The sequence below is a fragment of the Denticeps clupeoides genome, chromosome 9 (assembly GCF_900700375.1).
Source record: "Denticeps clupeoides chromosome 9, fDenClu1.1, whole genome shotgun sequence".
Taxonomy (NCBI): Eukaryota; Metazoa; Chordata; class Actinopteri; order Clupeiformes; family Denticipitidae; genus Denticeps; species Denticeps clupeoides.
This window is the reverse complement of record NC_041715.1, coordinates 6,398,314-6,419,884: the sequence shown is the minus strand read 5'-3', so window position 1 is coordinate 6,419,884 and position 21,571 is coordinate 6,398,314. Positions and strand designations below refer to the sequence as shown.

The following is a 21,571-nucleotide window of genomic DNA, read 5'->3' as shown; positions in this document are numbered from 1 at the left end:
TAAATAAAAATAAATAAAATAGAATAAAAGAAAACTAAGGCTAGAAAATAGTATTAAAAAAGGAAGCAAGCTGTAGTGCAAGAACGGTCACTAAGTTGAGGCTGAACGGGCCGACATCTCGGGTTCGGATTCGGGGACTGGGAAAGAGGTGAGTGAACCGGAGCGTGGCTGGCTGGAGGATGGTCCGGGACCGAGGAGGGGTTGCAGTCCTGGGGTGTTCGGGCAAGGGCTGTACATAAAGAATTCAGATCAAGAGTACAAGGCTAGCGTCAATAATTTAAAGTCAAAGAATGGGCAGCCCCCAAGATGGCTGCCCCGCTTATATTCAGTGTGTTGACCCAGTCCCATTAAAAATATTCGGTATATTCAGTGTGAAGACCAGTTAAATAGCAAAACAAAGGACAGGACCAAAATGATTCTAAGGATTCCGTACATCTAAACGTACTGCCTCGCCCATCACTACGAGGTTAAGTTTGAATCCCAGCTCAGACCCTGTGAGGGTGGAGTTTGCATGCTCTCCCCGTGTTGCAGGGGCTTCCTTCCACCGTCCAAAAAGCTGAATTGGCGACTCTAAGTTGTGTGTAGGTGTGAGTGTGTGAGTGAGTGCTCTTTCTGTTTCAATAGCCTGTTGCACCATGGTCCATGGAGGAGTTCCATATCGCTGCTGCCCCAGTAACAATAAAGCGTCCTTGAGTATAATGCGGAACAGTGGCGTGTCTGTCTGGAAACTTCCACAAAAGATGCTCATTTCGTGCGTCCAGTCACCAGGGACAAGGACCAATTTTTAAAGATACGAACTCCTGGCATGATGATGCCTCTTATTAACACCTCACCAAGGTAGCAGATGCAAGGACAACGGAAGCCACCGCTGATCTCTCACAAGAAAATCTTCACTGTAGATTAACCACAAAGTGATTCGCAAGTTGTGCAGCAATTTATCTAGCAGGTGGGTTGCATGCGGTATTCAGGGGAAAAATGGTCCCATTTAAAGGAAAGGAACTGGTAGGGAATTAACTACATATCGAATAAATTACTTTTTTCAATATTAGATCTTGCTGAGGAATCACACAGGACTGTAACTGTCTACAGTAGCGCTAACAGGTATTTGCAGATTATTGTACTATTTAATGATACTAATAAGATACTAATTGCAACGAAAATTTTGATATCAGTTAGCACTGGTATTGATACTTAAAATCCAGTTTAGCATCTTCCGGATCATGGAAATCGCCCAAAAAATACAAAAAATTTCAAGAGGCATTTCAGCTACCTGGAGAAGGATCTGGCTGCAGCCACTTTAAGGTATGGAGCTCCACGGTGTGGCAACACATCCACTCCACACCTAAGCCTAACCTTATGCCTAAACCTAACCACTAACCCTAAGCTAAACCTACTGCTAACCCTTACCATGAATAAAGTCCGCTTAAGGTGGACGTCATGTGTTTTCGTGAACTGTGGAGATCACGTGTGGAGGTGACGTGTGGAGGTACACACCTCACAGTGGCTCCAGCCAGATGCTCTTGGCTACCTGGACATCAATCTGAATCATACATGGACTTTCAAGAGGGGAGTAAAGTTGCTGTTCAAACGTAATGTGAATAATTTAATTGCCTGTCAAGCAATCCTGTTCGAAACGCCAGTATTGTGACGAGCCAATACAGATGAATATCACTACAAAAAACAATAATCACGCCTATAATCAGTAAACTGCCAATCACAGAAGTCAGATGTTTGAGAGATGTCTTGTTGGTTGCACATAGGTCAAATCAAGCTTGCCACGCAGCTCGCCACGACGCTTTGCTGGGCACAGTGAACGGACCGTTCTTCAGGCGCACATGCCATGTGTTTCAGAGCACAGTGCGGTGCTTGCTGTGGTTGGTCTGCAAGCAGCTTAACAGCAGAGAGGTGAATCCGTGGAGATAAGATCTAATTGGACATGGAGGCGGACAACTTGGTTCCAAAGAAAACATTCATTATAATCATGTCATTATATTTTATGCGATAAAGGGTGGACTTTAGCATTTATACAGTGACTTAGAGTTAGTTCCAAGGTATTGAGATACATGTAGTGTATTGTGATAGACACTTTTAATGCAATATTATTTTCATATCATTTTCATATCGCCCAGCCTACTACATAGTGTCAAATGGATCCATGAATATTCTAACTGTGACAATTCTAACCCATGTTAATATATATTAATTACGATGCAGTAAACACATATGCCGAAATGCCAGCCAAGGCATGTTTTTTTAACACTCAAAACTGAGTCTGTTCCTCCATGTCATGCCGTAAGTTGATTAACGATTCGTCATCGCATTTTATTTATGTATTTGTTTATTTATTTATTTTTGTGTTTGCGGGTTTACTCAGAAAAATAAATTAGCTCAGAGAGCAAGGAAAATATTAGCTGCGAGAGCCCTCTACACACTCCGAAGATTCTACCTAATAAAAAGAGAGAGAAAATAAATAAATAAAAGAAAGAAAGAAAAAGACACAGGACTAATTTGCGCGCTAAATGAAGAGCATTACAGATGAAGGCAGGGGAAATTTGCGAGGGCCTAAAGGCAACAGATCAGAAATTTATGAGGACAAATGGTACAATATCTGGCCCACTGCAGCATGGCGCCATGTAATTCAGCCAAAAGGCGTCGTCATTTCCATTCAAATAAAGGGATTATGGCGGTTCCAGGGACCTCATTTACACCTGATGGGGGAATATGGGGATTCAGCATGAGAAGATGTTCTTCTCGGGGAACGATATTAAGCTCGGGTGAAAGCGAAACGCACACAGTCGACCTTTGTGTCAATGTTAGCACAACTTGCCTTTGTGTGTGTGCGCGCGTGTGTTTCTTCTTTCTGCCAGCTGCACGTGTGCCACGGGTTTCAAAGTATAAACTCGGGTGAGGTGCGGGTCTCGGTGGAGCGCTGCGGGTGACGATTATCCTAAGTTCTTCAAACTGTTAGAAGATGTCGCAGGGAGAGTGCGCCCGGGTTCAAAGTGGTTCAAACCTTCAAACTCGAGGGGACTCGTCTCGAGCTTTGTGGCACCTTACCGACGAGGGCGCGCTTCCGGCTCCGCCAGCTCCCGCAGCCCACGCACTCGGCGAACTTGGACCAGGCGCTGAGGGTGCAGTCGTCCCGGCAGGGCACCCAGCAGGTCCTGACCCGCCGCGGCATGGAGCCAGCCCATCGTAAGCAGTCGGCCGCGGCCCGGGGCTCGTCGTCTTCGTCCACGCAGCCGACTCCTGTAGGGAAGACACAGGTGAGCTTTCGCGGGCCCTGCTCCTAACCCCAAACCCCATGAGAACGTTACAGGCTGTTTAAATTGAATTCACTTTCAGCTTTTGGACACATTAATATTCAGCCTTCGTGAAAAACGAGCTTGCCGAGCATCAAAAAAGGAAAAGTTCGCCCGCTTCCCTTTCAAACAGCAAATAGTCGTACAATTTGTGTGCTGTTGCCGGGGCTTTAAGATCAGAGACAGGGACAGTAAAACGCATTAATGGTAACTTCGCCACCCCCTCCCAGATACTCGTTTCAGATCCTCCTTGGCTCTTGAAATACTTTCCTTTGGCTTTTTCCGCCGCCGAGAGCGCGGCTAAATTACATGCTTGGCAAATGCCGGAGCCGGTTGTTACCTTTTCAAGGGAATGATGCATCCCTTCCACCCACCAGCTCTCGCCCGTCCGCACGGGGGCTTCGCTCGCAGCTTGAGATTTGGCTCATGGCTTCGAGTGATGACATGTTTTGATACGCCACTCAGCTGTGCCTGCATCTACTGGTCTACGGCACCAAACCGAAAATGGGATGTATAGTCCTCTGCACATAGATTTGCTTGAGAATACCTACCTCATAGGAGGTACTGGTACTAAAAGCATAATAATAAGCCTTAGATAACAATAATGAGCTGCCGAAACAAAACTGGCTTTTGTTTATGTATACTCATATAGCATAAAAACACCTATTTCCACAGCACCGTAGCGTGTTTTGTCCATCAGAATTCTTGAATTAAACCACAGATAGTCTGCAAGTGTGTCTTTATAATGGGAATCATTCCTGATTCCTGTATATCATGCGAGCAAAGGAAAAACATCTTTCAGAACTGACGGGAGTGAGTTAAGACCGATCAGACTGAGGAAGTAGGGGGTGTGTCAATCATGCATACAGGCTCCTCCCATTTTAAATTTTATCTGTAGAAACATCTTCCAGAACTGACAGGAGTGAGTTAAGACCGAGCAGACTGAGGAAGTAGGGGGTTACATTTACATTTACATTCAGAGCATTTACCAGACGCCCTTATCCAGAGCGACTTACAATCAGTAGTTACAGGCACAGTCTCCCTGGAGCAACTTAGGGTTAAGTGTCTTGCTCAGGGACACAATGGTAGTAAGTGGGATTTGAACCCGGGTCTTCTGGTTCACAGGCGAGTGTGTTACCCACTAGGCTACTACCACCCTGGGTGTGTCAATCATACATACAGGCTCCTCCCATTTTAAATGTTATCTGTAAAAACATCTTTCTGGGTGTCAGTAATAATTACACAACAAGAAAAAAGGCTCGGGTTGGTGCTTAGTTGATATCCTTTGGCATACATAATTACTAGGCAGTCTTTTCAGTTTATTTCTTGTATTATATGTGTAGTGAAACTAAACATGAGAATTTCTTTATAATCAGTCTTTATAAATTATTAATGTCAGATACTGCGCTTTGTGTGTTAAACCAAAAAATTGGAGATCAAAATTAGAAACTTTAAACAAAGGCAAATCAGAATTTCACATTTCCACTCATTTCAGTGACGTCTGGGGTTCGGTGAGGGACGAAGACGCAGAAGCCGGACATTGTGGATAAGGGATTTTATTCCAAAAACACAACATAAACGGCATGAGGGCCAAAACACAGGAAATGAGGAACAAACAAAACTAAGCCGCAGGCGTGTGTCGATAGACAGGAACCGGAAATAAAACATTAATGCAGTCGCTCTGCTCAGTAAACGTCGGGTGGGAGCGATCAGCCGGTTTGGGAACCATATTTTTGTGATGGATTTATAAAGCCTGACATAAAAAGTAGGCCATTTCAAAAGCACTTGCCGAACGTGAACGCTCGACTTGCCTGTTGAGCGTGGTATATTTTGCATTTGGCAAAACAGCTCAGCTTGACTGTGAACCCCTTTTTCGGTTGAAAGTGGCGCTTGTGACAAAAGATAATCAAAAGAACGAGACGAGACACTTGAGTCTGGAGGCACCGTTCGGGACGTGGTTGAGTGAACGGCGGCTGAAGTTCTTCAAGATATGTTAATGAGGGTCGTCCACATCTCAATCAGGCTGCCGCATTAAACATACAACACCTTCCCCGAGTTCAGCTGGGAAATCAAAGGCTTCTCAAGCTGAGCAATAAACAGGAAAGGAATCATTTCTTTAATACTCCATACTGGCATTAAAGAGCTCATTAAAATTAAGTGGGGCCGGGAAGGAAAATGTCACACGGCGCGCCTCCTATTTTGTTTAACTGCCACTCACTTGCACCCCTTCAAATAGACCCCGCGCCCCGGACGTCACGTACGCGGCTCGTCCCTGGGGGAAGACTGGCGGCCATTATCCTGGAATATGACCCCGCGATGTTCTTTGAGGCATCATCGATCCATAAACATGCCTTTACCACGGCGCGTCGATCGCAATTTCACCCTTTCAATTCTACCCGCTGGACTCGCTCCAATCCTCCAGCTTCCTTCGCTCTAGTCTTCACTTCAACGAAGCTTATGGACTTTTCTTCTTTTTTTTTGTTCACGTCAGCGTCTGTCCGTGGGAGGTCACGGCTGGGTCACATGGGCGCAAGACGCGTGTGATGTGCGGTATGTCGGCGGAAACTACCTGCCAAATCCAATTAGCACAAGGTGCACGTTCCTCGGCCGGCTAATTTCCGCCAAACACCAGCGCTCTCCACGTGGCCTTTAGTCCTCTGTCTTTCTCTCTCCGTTCTTTAAAGCTGTGACTTTTTTTTTTTTTGGCGGGGAGGGGGGGCAAGGTTGACAGTACTGACATTCTGATTTGCGCTGGAGGACTCTCCATTTTTATCTCCAGAATTATTTTTTTTCTTTCATTCGCCCACCCCCCCACGCTTCCGTTAACGTTTTCATTCTCGTCTCAGCCTGTGACAGGGATCATCTTTAATAATGTACTTACTTACAAAGGTGACAGTGTTTGCTGACTGCACAAAAGGACGCGGCGGGGGAACTTTTCCCCTTTTCAAAGAGCCTGTCAAACTTTTCCTCGGGGCTTTTCAATACTCATTAAATCTACAGGGGTGAAGAATAAAGGAGAAAAAAAAAATGACCAAAAAATGTCTGACTCCAATTAGAAAGATCACAATATGTCTGTCCACTGCCGAAGCCTCCAACGAAATTCCTCCTTTGCAGGCCGCCTTTTATATTCGCGCTTGCAGATAAAAACTTTGTTTTAATTTCGTTTTGCTAGGCCACACAAAAAAAAAAAACTACGTTACTTTGCTGTCAGACCCACTTTTAGAGCTGAGGCATCCGATGGAGACCCCATAACCTTTGACGTTTTTTCGAGGTCAAATTCCTGGCAGCGGTTTCGTGCCGGTCTCATCGGGTTTCACGCAGCAGCGCACTTAAAACCCTGCTCAGCATTCACCAAAAAAAACATTTATATAATAATGTACGGCTTTTACAGATAAACACAGAGCTGGAGTTCAACGCTGCGGTTCAAGGATAGTTCCAAAAAGTAAAAAAAGATTAAGGAACGAGATTGTGGGTTCCGAATGGTAGACACTGCGCACAATAGCCATTTCTTCGACACTGTCACGGGGTCACCGTTGATGGCGGTGGCTCGGCGCCGTTTGAGGGGTAAACACGCCCGGCCGCCAGGAGAGGTGCCGCTTTCGCCCGCCTCATTGAATACAATTTACGGCCTCTCCAATTCACTCTGCTGTTTACTCGCCGCTGTGCTGATGAGGCAAGTCCGCTCAACGCGCCAAGACTCCCTAACTTGCTCATTTGCATCTCAGTCGCAGTCTTTTTCCGCTGCTGGAATCCCGCTCGGCTGAATTAAAACTGCGCAAACAGTCGGATGGAATCCTTTCCTTCCCGGGAAGTGCGAAATTAGACCATTGACTGATACAATTGACTGGGGGAAGGGGGGGGGGTTTGTCTACCCATACAGACTTTTACGCCATCACACGTGTTTTTTTTTGTGTGTGCGTGCGATGAATACAGACAAGGTAGCAAGAAGCAAGTCGACTTAATTGGATTCTTTCTAGATCAGTGGACCGGCGATTACAACTCCGGGTTTTGGGAGTTTTGATGTATTCACATATCATTAGACAGCTATGGCAGGATGGCTCTGGAAGGTAATGGAGCAGCGCGTCATTATTTGCGAATCAGTCTGAGGACGACACCTCCGAGCAGGTTGTTTATTTAATTTTTCAAAAAATTGGGGAGAGGGGGGTGAATTTGAATAAATTACAAACAGTTTTGGAGATGATCTTCATCTTCGTGCGTCGACTCTACGGCCTACGTGAAAACGCAGACCGGGAGATGCTTTCCTGCTCTTCATAGTGCATGTGGTGAAATATGCATGAAAAACTGTTTCTTAGGAAGAAGACCTTGTTTGTGCATTTTAGATCATAATGAAGCTTTGTGCCACCAAGTGTAACCTTTTGGTCTGATCATCGTAATGGACACATTTTTGACAGATTTCTAAAGGATGAACTCATTATTTTTAATGAACGCACTCATTAACGGCCTGCGTACAACCTTTGACTGGCTTTACAACTGAACAAAGAACTGAAGGTTAGCACAATGTCTCAACGCATTTGAAAGACATTCTAAATTTGATTAAACTTTGTGTTTTCTTCTTACTTTCTGGCCAAGTCAAAGTCTTAAGTGTGCCGATGGGAGAGTGCTGTGGAGAGAGGTGAGCTGTTTAGACCTGCTGAACATTGCAACCAAGGGAATTGATTGAATTGGACAATTGAACTCTGAAATCTAGCCTGCAACTTTGTAGACTTGACTTCAAACAAAAGGGGCAAATTAGGTTTAGGGGCTCAGGCCCTGGATTTATGTGGACGTTTGTGTGACTTTGTTCCAGCCTGAATTATCCAATTAATGCCCTCTTTCTTTCCTTTTTTCCCCTTTCTTTCGTTCCCGGTATCCTCCTGTCCTTCTTCAAAGACACAAGAAAATATCAACAGAAGCGCTAGCCAGGGAGTCGCTTTAAAATGTACAAAATCCACACACGGGCATTAACAGAGTTTGAACCGGAGAGGAAAGAGGTCCGAGGCCAGCACTGCACTTTCTTTTCACAGAAAATGAATTCTGCTCAACAGCCAACCTGATTCACCTCTGAACGGAAGCCAAGCTGAGAAAAAAAAAAGCTTTAAAATGACTTTAGGGCCCTCTGTGTGCAAGTGGATCTGGTGAAAATATTGAAATGATTATATGAGATCTGTTAAAACAGCCTGACTCATATTGCCTGAGTATGCGTGTGTGTGTGTGTGTGTGTGTGTGTGCATACGTCTTTTTCCGACCTCTTATTTCCAGTCCTTTGCCGCACGATTCCCCTCCTCCCGTTATTCCTTGTCTGACCGAGTCGGGAACCAGGGTACATGGATGCCATTTGTGCGTTTTCCATCTGTTAGAGAGAATGTTAGATACAGAGGTGTCCTTTAATGTGATGCCTGATGTGGAAGTGGACTTCAGAGGCATAACTTGCTGGTAAAATGCTACTCTGCAGAACATTCACATGCAGTAGATATTTAACCCTCAAAGGCAACATGCACAAATACTCTATAAAAACAAGTGCACTAAGTCTATATAGGATATTTTATTGATATACTGAGTTGAAACAAGAAAAAATTTGACATCCAAAATTACTAGCCCCCCCGACCATTAATAGTTAATAGTGCACCCTCTTTCAGCAACAACTGACCCCAAGCTCTTAGAGTAGTTCTTTACTAGGTTCGCACAAGTCTCCTGAGGGATTTTGGCTTATTCTTCCATTGCAAATTGTTCTAGCTGGTCATTGCACGTTTTCCCAGCATGAGATTCACAGATTCTCAATAGGATTGAGGTATTGGCTCTGGGTGGGCCACTCCAGGATCTTTGTTGGACTCATTTTGATGTATGCTTTGGGTCATTCTCCCTTAAAGTTTTCTTTTTTCAAAATGCCTGTGCCTGAGGCTGCAAAACAGCCCCACAGCATATTGCTCCCACCACCATATTTACTTGTGGGAACAGTTCCTAGGCTTGAAGGTCTGCCCCTTTCCTCATCAAACATAAGCAACATCAATGCACCCAAACAGTTACAATTTAGTTTGGAGTAAACCTCAGTCAGGCTCTGATGTGCTATGAGATTTACTCATCTTTACTATCTTTGAGTAAAGGGGTTCTTCTGGGACATTGAAGAACCTTCACAACCGTGTTCCTTGGAACATTGACATTCTCGAAATCTTGCTCCATAGCCAGATTTGCTTCTTACAGAAAGAAAGTCCCCTTGTACTTGCCTATTAGGCAATGTACAGCACAACATACAGCACTGTAGACATCGTTTGGACATGGCAGTGTAGTGAAAGTGATTAGTTGTCACAGGTGAGTTATCACAGGGAGCAGTGGGAAGTCATTAAAGGCTCCGAGGGAGCAGTGTGCGGGCATGGTACCTTGGTCAAGGGAACCTCAGTGGCACCCTGGAAGGTTGGGATCTGAACCCGCAACCTGGGCAGCCATGAAAGACTCCCAGGGAGCAGTGTGAGGGGATGGTACCTTGGTCAAGGGAACCTCTGTGGCACCTTGGAAGGTTGGGATCTAAAATCGCAACCTGGGCAGCCATGAAAGACTCCCAGGGAGCAGTGTGAGGGGATGGTACCTTGGTCAAGGGAACCTCTGTGGCACCTTGGAAGGTTGGGATCTAAAATCGCAACCTGGGCAGCCATGAAAGACTCCCAGGGAGCAGTGTGAGGGGATGGTACCTTGGTCAAGGAAACCTCAATGGCACCTTGGAAGGTTGGGAATTGAACCCGCAACCTTTTGATTACACTCTAGGCCATCATCACCACCATCATCAGTGACTTACAATCAGTAGTTACAGGGACAGTCTCGCTCAGGCAAACAATGGTAGTAAGTGGGATTCGAACCTGCGACTTTTTGGTCGTCTTACCTACTAACCTACTACCAAATCCAAATCCATACTTGTCACACTAGACACAACAATAGCAAACACGGCCCATACACTACTTAAATTATAGCACCAGAATTAATCATTATACACGTCACTAATCTCATGAAAAAAAAAAAAACTAATTAGGTCATTTACCTGTAAATGGGACAAACAGGAAGTGCTTCACATTCCCTCTCTTCATAAAGTGTATCTGGACACTCTTTGCCCTCATTTGCCGCTCTCTGGATGATTGTTCGGAACCGTGACTGTGACGGTATAGTCGCATTATCTAAAAAGAGGGACAAAAGTAATGACATAAAAAAGATAACCTTGGAGATGTCATTTCAACAAACAGAAGCTGAAACTCTTCCAGAAGCTCTCAGTCCCTTATAATATACAGATCCCAGACTAATGGTTTAATGATTTCATTTGGCTTTCACTATAAGGCTCATTACACATTGCTAATTGCTAAACAATGAAAAAAGTGCAATTAAAGGTGCGGTCGCATCAACAGGGGACCTACCGGGGAAAAACATACTTACAGATGGAGTGTCAGTTGTTGTAACACAATTAGATTCCTCTGAATTTCAAATTGTTGCAGTGCACAGTTCAAAGAAATTAATTATCTATTAGTATCACCGCTCAGCTAAAAAAAAAGGGGGGGGCTAATAATAATAAGTCCAATTAAAGTTTGATTAAATTACCCACAACATTGATATGTTTGCTAGATCTTTTCTGATCAATGGCTTGTGACTATTTTAAAGCCGTTATTGCGCAATACTCAGAGGCCAGTTTTTATTATTACTGCAGCGGGCCACAGATGCTCCCACGGATCTAATGCAGCACTATTTTCATTAGAAGCCCACTGCCTTCGGAAGGCGCAGCAGAAGTGTCGCATTACCCTGAAGACGTGCATAACAAACACTGTGACTAATCTTTTCATCCCCAGGAGAATAAAGGGAAATTATTGCATCAGGGTAGAGATATGGAGATATATATATAAAAAAAAGTGCTGCGGTTTTCATTTGGAACCAGCAGAGACTGTGATTGCAGACAAAACCCCAAAACAAAGTTGCGTCTGCAGCAGCACCTGGCAGGCAGGTTGAAGGGCAGGCCGTCCATTCGCTGAAGGGAGTCACCCTGCAGTCAGTTTTGCAGGGCAGCAGACAGGGCAGGGAGGAGTCTGGACGGGCAGAGTCCGGACACCTGCGGCCAAGAAGGGACACAGAGGACACACATTCAGGGATGCCCACAGACTCAGGCGGAGATTAACCCAGTTATACCAGGGTCCCACCGATCTGTGGCCTTGACATTACTCTGTGCTGCAAGCACAGAATGTGGAGGTGCTGTTAAACTCAGTCATCAGCTCATCGTTTGTGATGGACAAAGGCATTCATGATTCCGACCACAACAGTAAAGTCCATCTGTATTTCAAAACCAAGGTCCTTCTATAGGTGCGTCCTTCTGTTGTGCTACCAAGTGTCTGAGAGCAGAACTCCCTATTCAGGCAGAGAGCCGGCAAGAAAACCGGAATACTTGCCATTGAATGTGTGGTGCTAGAAACCTGTGGGCATGTTTCTATTAACCCTCAAGTTGTGAAAATTGAAATTGTGAATAGAGCCCCCGCAAAAATTGGTCACATGACTTGAAGCGCGCATACATTCTTTTTGTTGCAGAACATCACTCCCTGTCTAGTCCAGACTAGTCTTTTTTTTATTCGTAATGTGAATAAAAGGTACAGAGTTTGCCTGCGAAAATGCTTTACACATACTTTAATTTATATGACTTATATAACAAATTGATATAATTTGAGGGTAAAAGTGACTGACTACCGAATAAAAAATTATAATCATTTCGCAATAGCCTTTATTGACATTTTGAAAAGTGTTACAAAAACACTAGCTCTTCATCCTTTTCTACAACGTCTAATAAATCAACAGCCATAGGGGTGTGATGGCCCACATTACACACAACACTCCAGAATCGGTATCCCCAGTTCGAGCACCAGCGGTAAACAAAAACTCTGATTTAAAAAGATGGTTCTGCTGCGAGTTATGAGGTTTGAGTTAAACACGGCCCTCGTGTGAAGAGTAGCTTCATTTATTTGGACCAATTTTTTACGTATTACACGTTTAAAGGACTGCGTCTGACAGCGCGAAAGCAGTAGCTACTCCAAAGGAGGCCGTGCTCCATGCTCAAACCAACATCTGAGCCCCCTCCGCGCTCCAGAAGCAACAGAAATGCATCCTGGGAATTAGCGGGGCCCGGCCCGCAGCACGGCTCCACGCACCTCGGGCTTGGGAGATCAACGTGAAAGTGACATCAAAGCCGAGCAGGGCGAGCCGACCTCACTCTACAGAAGCGCTCAAACCGTGTCATGGAGAGACATGCCGACGGCACGGTGACGCAACACGAGCAAAAGGAGCAAGAGCGAGCAGGAGGGAGGGGAAGAAAGACACATTAAAGCACGCTCTTGACATTAAGCTTTCATTATTTACCTAGAACATCTATTTCCCCGATACACTAACATCACTGATCAAAATTAACATCTAAAACGCCGCAGACCAGCAGACTCTGAACCGGCATCTGATCTGAAAGCTTTCAGAGAGAAGGACGGCGCTGGCAAATGTAATTTTAATCTAATTTGTATTTGACCTCGCACAGGGAAAAAAAAAAAAAAGAACAAGTCCATCTTTTTCGAGGACTGGAAGGAAAGTATCTGGCAGTAATTGATATCGGGCCGGCTGAAGACCAGTGGAGACCTTACTGGCAGAGAACTGATTGGAATGGATGTCATTTCAGTGATTTTCCCATAAGCTGTGTAGTAACAGTGCAGCGGTCTTTTCATTGTGCTCTCTGAGGAGAAACAGATAGAGAGAGTGGTTCAGAGATGACACACAGCTCTAGAAAAAATAAAAAAAAAAGACCATTAAATTTTTTTTTAAAGTTGCCTTTGTTTTTTTGCCAGTCATTCCATGTCCCTTCTTCAATGTAATGAGCTGCAAATGATGTTTAATTATTATGTTTGACTTATTGTAACATTGGTTTTATTAGATAATTTTGTAAAAAAAAAAAATGTTGACAAACAAAAACATTTTTATGCATAAAATTATTCCTGAGCATTCTCATAATATAAATGGATGTAAATAAATAACTAACCCCCCGACTCTAAGCTGTGAAGGTTTATAAACCAGTTTCCAGCTCACCTGGGGCTTTGAGAACTGCTCTGTTAGTTAGGCGCTTTGTGACAACGTACATTGCAAAAAGTGACATGTAAATGAAGATTGATTGATTGATGGATTTGCATAGTTATACTAGTACAATTTGCAGTGAAATGCAATTAGTGACTCCCTCCTGGAGACAGGGTTAAGTGTCTGGTTCAGGAACACAATGTAAGTGGGGTTTGAACCTGGGACTTTGTGGTCTTCTGGTTCTTAGCCAAGTGTCTTACCTGCTAGGCTAATACCACCCAACCACGATTAATGCTAATACACATATTACACTATAGCTGTGCCATTATTTTTTTGTTATCAGTATATGGTAATTTTGAAAATATATAGCTTAAGATATTTAATTATATTAGCTGAATAAAAACAGAAAGACTCGTATCCCATTATTCTATATGCCTATCTTGTAAGCTTTTATTAATAAGGGATGCTGGAAACATGTTGATATATGAAGAACAAATCTGTTGGGACCTCCGGATCTTTTTGGGTTTGAAAAGACCTGAGGCTACATGGCTTCAAGTGTGAGCGAATCGGGGAAAGTCCCAAAGCCTGCCGGGTCTGCCGAATCATCACACACGCCCGGATCTCGCAGGAGCCATTCCCGGCTCTGATAGATGTGTGCTTTTGGCTGGTGGAGAGCGAATGACATCATTCATTAAAGCTTCAACCCGCCGCCCCTCCCCGCTCCCCAAAAAAGAGGAAGGGAGAGAGACCTTTTAAACCAAAAGCGGCTGGAAAAAAAAACAGCCCGGAAACCTCTTTATGCCTCTGTCAATAATGTATCATGCAACAATGGGACAAATGGGCTAAATAATTTATTAGCGATTTCCTGATGTACGATACAATATCCTCCTTATGGATACAGAGTAAAGAATGTTCTCTCGCCCCGGCACTCCATTACTGCGTTTTTTTTTTTTTCCCTCGAGGGCAAATTCTGAAGAGGAAAAACAGTAATGTGCGAACCATAAGCTCGGTAATGCACACAGCGCAGAGAAAAAGGCTTTCAAGACCTCTGCACTTGTGTTATGACAAACAAAATCAGTAAAAAGCTTGTAACATATCTAGGCTTGGGATCAATGCCTTTTACGTGCATCCATAATCTGAGCTTTATTCCTGAACATCAATATATCAACAGGGACACAATGGTAATTTTTTAAAGAGAACTAAACAGACAAACCCTAACTCTTATTTGCAAAGGCACCCCAACCCTCGTGAGTTTCATGTTCAGTGCACATTTAGTTCTTTTATTCATGACAGTGAGGTGGCTGATTTATCAATGACTCAGTAACATTGAAGTTCCTTTGCTGAAGAAACTTATTTTCTCTCCTCTACTAAAGTATTTGGGGTGCCTAGTGAGTGAGACACTCACCTATGAACCAGAATGCCACAAAGTCACAGGTTCAAACCCCACTTACTACCATTGTGTCCCTAAAAAGTGTCTCCAGGAGGACTGTCCCTTTAACTACTAATTGTAAGGCACTCTGGATAAGGGCATCTCCTAAATGCCACAATGGTAAATGTACATTTTCAAGTAAAACTTAATGTCCCAACGTCACCTGTCCCACATGGGCAATTGGAAACCCGGAAGCTGAAGACAGGGTCAGCATCCCAGATAAAACCCCAGTGGCCTTGTTAGCAGTTGCTCGCTTATTGTTAATTTTCTGACTTTGCTTCTAAGTCGTCGGTTCTTGCCACGGATGTTGCCGTCTAATCGCCCCGCCCCTGACTACACTATTGCCTCAATTTCTGATGTTCCTGTTTGCTTCTCCACTGTACACAGCCAGCCATGTTCCAATACAGCTATGTCAAGGTTGGTAGAGGGTGGTAGTAGCCTAGTGGGTAACACACTCGCCTATGAACCAGAAGACCCAGGTTCGAATCCCACTAACTACCATTGTGTCCCTGAGCAAGACACTTAACCCTAAATTGCTCCAGGGAGACTGTCCCTGTAACTACTGATTGTAAGTCGCTCTGGATAAGGGCGTCTGATAAATGCTGTGAATGTTGTGTTAATGTTATCAAGGTAACGCCGCCTCATTCTGTCTCCCCCCCGTGCTGCACCTCACTCTCTCGCTAACATCCGTACGCACGCTCTCGCGCTCCCTCTTCTGCTGCAGCTCACCGGTACCATGTCCCCAGCACCTCAGCGGCTTCACCCACCATCCCAGCCGTGTCTGCGAGTGCGTCATCCGTGTCTAGCCGTGAACTCTGTACATATACATGAAACCCTCATATCTTTTTACTTCACTATATTATGTTGTTGTTACAAATAAAAATAACAAGTATTTCCACAATAAATCACTGTACCTGTATATAAGTGCTGTGATAATGATCATTTAATAGACCAAATCAATAAGTCTAATTAAAGAGATTCTATTCAAAGATGAGTGGCATTCAAATATTTTTACCTAAAATGTGTAAACTATGCAAGAGTCTTCTTACAAATAAAGATGACAGGGCTTGCCACAATAAATCACTGTACCTTTACTTAAGGAAAATACAAGTGCATTTTTTCAGCCAAGTAGAGGTTTAATGGACTGGGATAATAATTTACTTTTTGCATTTGGAAACAACTGGCAAGAAACTACAATTTTGTGAAGTTCTGCATCCTTAATTTTGGCACAAATATGGCTACAGTTGCTCAGCGATGATGCTGGCAGCTACAGATACAACAAGTGTAACACTCAACACATTCGTAGTTCACTCCCGTTGACCACGGTTGTAAGTCGCAATTGCTGTAGCGTTTGGCGAATAGCATAAATCTTTTTTTTTTTTTTGAACCAACAGAAACCAGATGGTGCTGTATGGATGGAGGGAAATGTTCTCTCAGCCCTGGTCAAGAGATTGCTTGAGTGCAGTAAGTCTGGGCTGGATGTTCAGACAGCCGGGAATCTCTGAAGCCTGGACCACTTTGTTACTGACGGATGTCAGGCACTCTCCGAGCTCGCAGTCGGCCGGGCTGTCTACAGCAGATACGCCAGGAAGTGTGAGAAGAGCTCCGCTGTTGCAGATTTATTCTGCGGGGGGCTTCATTACTGCACCCTCACTTCTTCAGCAGCCGCTCTTTTTTTTCCCCCAGCCATTTTAATCACGCTCCATTCTTTCCTGCTGCCCAGCATGCACACCTCAAACCAAAAGGCCTTGACCCGATACCTGAATTTCTTTAGCTGACTTGATGGGTGTACAGCTGACATGAGGGGGTCTTTCCTACTACAGACTGGCCTGGTGAGCCATGACCCCCTGGGTCGTCCTTGCTGGTTTATATTAATCACACAGACCTCGTTCTGTTCATTCCTCATACTTCTTGGTCTCCTCCTACTCAAGTCTTTGTCGGGTTATGCATGCTGTGACTATTAAAAAGAAATAAAAAAGTGCTGCCCAGACTGAATTGAATGGAAATGTATAAAAGTGGGCCCAAAAGTGTCCTTTAGTTTGTGAAATACTGAACATCGATTTGACTGTGCGGCAGCAGCTGAATATTGAGCTGTGCAGTATGAAGCAGCAGTGAGTTGCTGGTGGTTTGGGGCATTTAAGGCCTTTTCCACGTGGCTGGCTGTGACGTTGGAGTCAGCAGGGTGGTCAGCCTGAGTATTTTCAATGCCCACTCCATGAATCATGGGCAGATTTGAAAAGAGTGATATAAAAAAGTACACTATAAATTGACTAATTATATAATAAATTCTGGAATGGGCCAAAGTGACAGGGCAAAAACGGAGGAGGAGTTTACCTTTCATGCCGGAAAATGTTCTGCAGCATGGCACTCTCAGGAAATCAATACAAAATGGATAAAACCATAAATGTAATGACCATGCACAGGCCCACAGAAATATAGCTCATATTAAACCTCTTTGCGCACTTAAATATTGATGCAAAATGTTGAATTAAACAGACCCTTCTCCTTTAAAATCTAAAATTTTTAGATTTCAGCAATTTGGCATGCAGACGGTATGTCAATAAATGCTTTAGGTGCTTTGAACGTGTATTTTAACAATCGTACACTGGCCAAAAATGTAAAATGATTTCACATAATCAATACTGGAAAGTCTAGTGGCTCAGTCCTGGATCGGTTACAGTGACCTAACGTGCCTGAGGGACAGGTAAGGTTGCACGAAAGTACCTTTTTGAAACCACTGGCCCGGCATTCATTTTCATGCAGGTCACTTTCCGGGTCTGTATCCCCACGGCACAGGCGGTGGTCCCATTCCACTGGCTGCTGCCGTTCAGGCTGAACGAAGGGTCCTCCACGCACGCCCCCCACGCTGACGTCTCCCAGTAGAAGATAATGCATGGATGGTCACTGCAGGCTCTCCACTCCTCCAAAGCTGTGGCAGCCGGGCATGATTTCCCTCCTGACGTCAAGCACACACACACAGGGAGAATAAGCTGGCAGAAGTGCACGGCTAATCTGTCCCACAGTAACCCTGTGTGCTCTTAAATACATGAATATGGGCATTAATTAGTAAAGCGCTTGTGTGATATGAATAGACTAGTGCCATATTGTGAAGCGATGGGGATTATTAACCTTGTTTTTACCCCTGCTCTCCTGTGTTATAATTAAAGTTGTAATTCCTGCTTCGTGTCCCCAAAGTCAGTGTGACATTGAAGTGACATTCAGCCGGGGTTCCTCGATCACACTGAGACTTCGGTAAATGTTCAGTAACATACAACAATGAACTAGCGTGCAGATTGGCTGAATATTAATGTCTGCCGGTCTTTGGAGATTTGAAAGGTTGTAACGCATTCCCATATTTCTGCAGAGGTGTGTGTGTGTGTGTCACAGAGAGAAATATGCATGCAGGGCCATGGGCTGGGGTACATTTGTGTTTATTTCGGTTTTAATTACGCCACTCCTCCCAGTGTTTAAAGCAGGCCACGGATGATTTATGCAGCACGGGCACAATCCAGCGCCACAGCTGTTCCTGCTCGCTGTCACTTCTCAGATAAACAGCGCTGCCAACCTGCAGATATCCAATCATTAAAAGCCTCATAGTGCAGGCAGAAAGAAGAAGAACACACCCCCACATATAGTTATATAAAAAGCGTGCAGACTTGCTGCAACCAGAACTTCCTCCCTAAACCTGACAGATGTTACCTGACGGCGATGGGGAGGGGGCCTGTGTGACCGATTCAGATGCAGCGAACGCTAAATGTTCTTTGTCCCTGGTGCAGACTGGACGTAAGGTCTGATTGAGGGCGTGCAGTCGAATAGAGGTCATTGTCTGGAGAATTCACGACGTGCAACCAGAGCGAAAAAGACAGAATGGCCAAACTTTCATGGGTAGAAGATGCCAAAGGTTCTGGAATGAAAAAAACTAGGAATTCAAGGAAAGGCAAGAGAATCAGCTGTATTATACGAAAATTGTGTAGCAGCTAATTGATCGAAATACTGTGGCATTTTGCATCATTTCTTGCCTCCTACATGCTCTACCCACACACCACCTACTCCTAAAGGTGGTCCTGTGCTGCGAAAGTGGTTAGTTTTTCTCAGCCAAATTAACAGCAGCACTTCGATCACCTTCTTTTACACACTTTTCATGGTAACTCCATGCTGCTTTTCTAGCCAGCGCCATGGTGGCTGTTCCCATTTGTCATTACCCATGAAAGGGCTTTGTGAAAGAGTGCATCGGCGGGCTCAGTGGGGGTGCTGGTGAGCCCCGGGTTTAGAGCCATGCCCTCTAATTACATGGGCCACAGCGTTAGCAGTGAGAACACTAGAAACTCTGGAACGGTTGGCACCATGATTTTTGAACACATGGCTTTAAGGAAAAGTCTTCAGTCGGCACCATTTCATTGTTTTGTTTTTTTTCTGGGAAACAAGACAATAGGTACCAGGAATTATGTATTTTTCAAAATTGCAATAGGGATCTGCTGCCACTCATAAATCAATCATGCAGCCCCGAGCCATTACAGAGCCAGCAGCATGTTTTACAGTCACCGTTGTAAATCTCCCCAAGCCTCCTCTGAACTTCTCTCGGTTCTCCTTCCACAGAGAAATGAATGTTGGAAGCAAGATATGTTGAAACGAGCACAAGAGAGTTACCTTCTCCCGGCAGGGCCAGGATGGTTCGTGTGCGGCTCTGTCTGCCCTCAGCGTGTTTCGAGGAGCACGAATGGGAGCAGGGCGACCACTCTGACCAGGAGCTGACCACACAGTCTCCGGGACAGGCCACCACGCAGGCCACCTCGGCAGCAGGGGGTTCCTCCACACACAGGTCATTGGGCATGATCTCCCCTGCAGGTCGAAAGAATAAAAGAGGGTAAATGTGAATATTTTAACAGGACCCGTGAGGCGCTACAAGTTTCGATAAACCTTCACCTTGTGTTCGAAGGGAAAATGGCTGAGCAGTTTGTCATTGAAAGTTGGTGTTGGGCATCTTCCACTACGTCTGGATGGTTATTGGTTGGGTATTACTGGTACACAAAGTAGGTCACACTTTTCCCTGGATATTTTGTCTTAAGACCCTTGACTCATAAGCTATAAGTTTTTCTATGTTTGCCTGCGGCAGCGGTGGCCTAGCGGGTAAGGAAGCGGACGTGTAACTGAAGGGTTGCGGGTTCAAATCCTGAACTGCCACCGAGGTCCCCACGTCCCCATACACTGCTCCCCAGGCGCCTTTCATGGCAGTTCACTGGGTTAAAATACAGAGGACACAGTTTGTTGTGTCACAGTGACAATCACTTCACGTTCAGTGCTACCTAAAACCTACAGCTTCAATGGGCTTTAACAGAACCAAACCTTTCTGAAGACCAGTCATATTGTTAATTCAGAAAGGGACCCCCCAGGAGGTAGACTAACCGTGCAATCCGTGTCAGTGCAGGGCTGCCATTAAACAGTCCATTATCACAGGTCATAGAAGGAAGTATTACTCAGTTTCGTACAAGGAAACCCTCCAGGGAGAAGATGCTGAGATCCCTCTACCTTCAGGACATTCAATCTACATAGAAAGTGCAATATTATATTTTAATATAATGTCAGGGCGGGAAAATAACATGAGCCACCCAGCTAGTTTCGAGTGGCAGAAACCACAAAACTTCACACTAATTAATTTATAAAAGTATTTATTTACTCACTACTCCCAAACTTGGAGACCACCCAAAAAAATGGCAGGTTGGTGTTTCTAACAATGAGTGCTGAGAAATAAATACATAAAATATACTAATAATAAAAAAAAAAAAAAACACGTTTTTGTGCAAGTCTGAGCAACATATATTGACAGTTTTAAAACACACTTCATTAATCAAGCTTATATTAAACTGCACAGGCGACTGCACACGCTGCCCCACACACGGCGTTCCAATGCGAGCGCGAAATTTGCTTTTATACTTTTTAATAGCATTTTTAAAGATTGGACCGATTATGACTATTTTTTACCCTGGCAAGAGGATTTCTCATTCCAATACCGATTTTTTTTATATTCCGCCACCCAAGATGGGAAAGGCTGTCACATGCAATTTGAATTTCATTACATCCAATAAGCAAAATTGATATTCCGACACTGTTCCCGAGATGCTTCACAGACTGCTCGGCCTGAATAATCTAACACATCGAAAATCATCAAAAACTCCATATTAATTATGTTAACATTTACTATTGCCATTCCTCAGTGCCACTATTGTAATTACAATTTAATAACCCCCCACCAAGCAAAAAAAAAAAAAAAACACACAAAAAAACAACAAAGCTTGAAATGCGACAAGCAAATGTTAACACAAAATGTCATTACAGAGCCAAGAATTTGTTTTTCATTAATCAGTGGTTATGAACAAAGATGTGCAGTTCTTCAAGGTTTCTGATATTCCAGAAAGTTTGGTTCTGTATAAACCAAAACCCCCCCCACGTTGTTTTCCCGTTCAGCTTTGGTAACAAACGTGAGTTGGTGTTAGCAGCCCCGTTAATGAACTTACACTCTTAATTTGATGTAGCATAACGCACTATTCTCAGAAATACACAGTTTCTATCTAATCAGCTCTTCTGATAAAAAAGAAATTCACTAGATTTGAAACATTTAGTCTTTAATGGTACATGGGTAGGGTTCAAATTATACAGCATATTTTATTATATGTGATAATACATCAAAGGTGCCATCGTGCACATGCTGAATTCTGCACCATGCAGTGGAAAAGAGAAACCGGACCAGTGAAGGGACACTAATCACCATCTGGTCAGAAGA

General features: G+C 44.1%; 1 protein-coding gene across 4 annotated transcripts in view; it reads right to left on the bottom strand.

Annotated features, from left to right (window-relative positions):
- Nucleotides 1-21,571, bottom strand: part of thsd7ba (thrombospondin, type I, domain containing 7Ba) — a 148,353-nt gene that overhangs the window by 33,299 nt on the left and 93,483 nt on the right. For all 4 annotated transcript variants that reach the window (XM_028991648.1, XM_028991647.1, XM_028991650.1 and 1 more), the window contains exons 9-14: nt 19,441-19,632; nt 17,518-17,749; nt 11,264-11,379; nt 10,330-10,462; nt 8,549-8,652; nt 3,058-3,249 (exon numbers count right to left, since the gene is read on the bottom strand). In XM_028991648.1, coding sequence (XP_028847481.1) covers nt 3,058-3,249; nt 8,549-8,652; nt 10,330-10,462; nt 11,264-11,379; nt 17,518-17,749; nt 19,441-19,632 — 969 coding nt within the window. The remainder of the gene's footprint in view (nt 1-3,057; nt 3,250-8,548; nt 8,653-10,329; nt 10,463-11,263; nt 11,380-17,517; nt 17,750-19,440; nt 19,633-21,571) is intronic.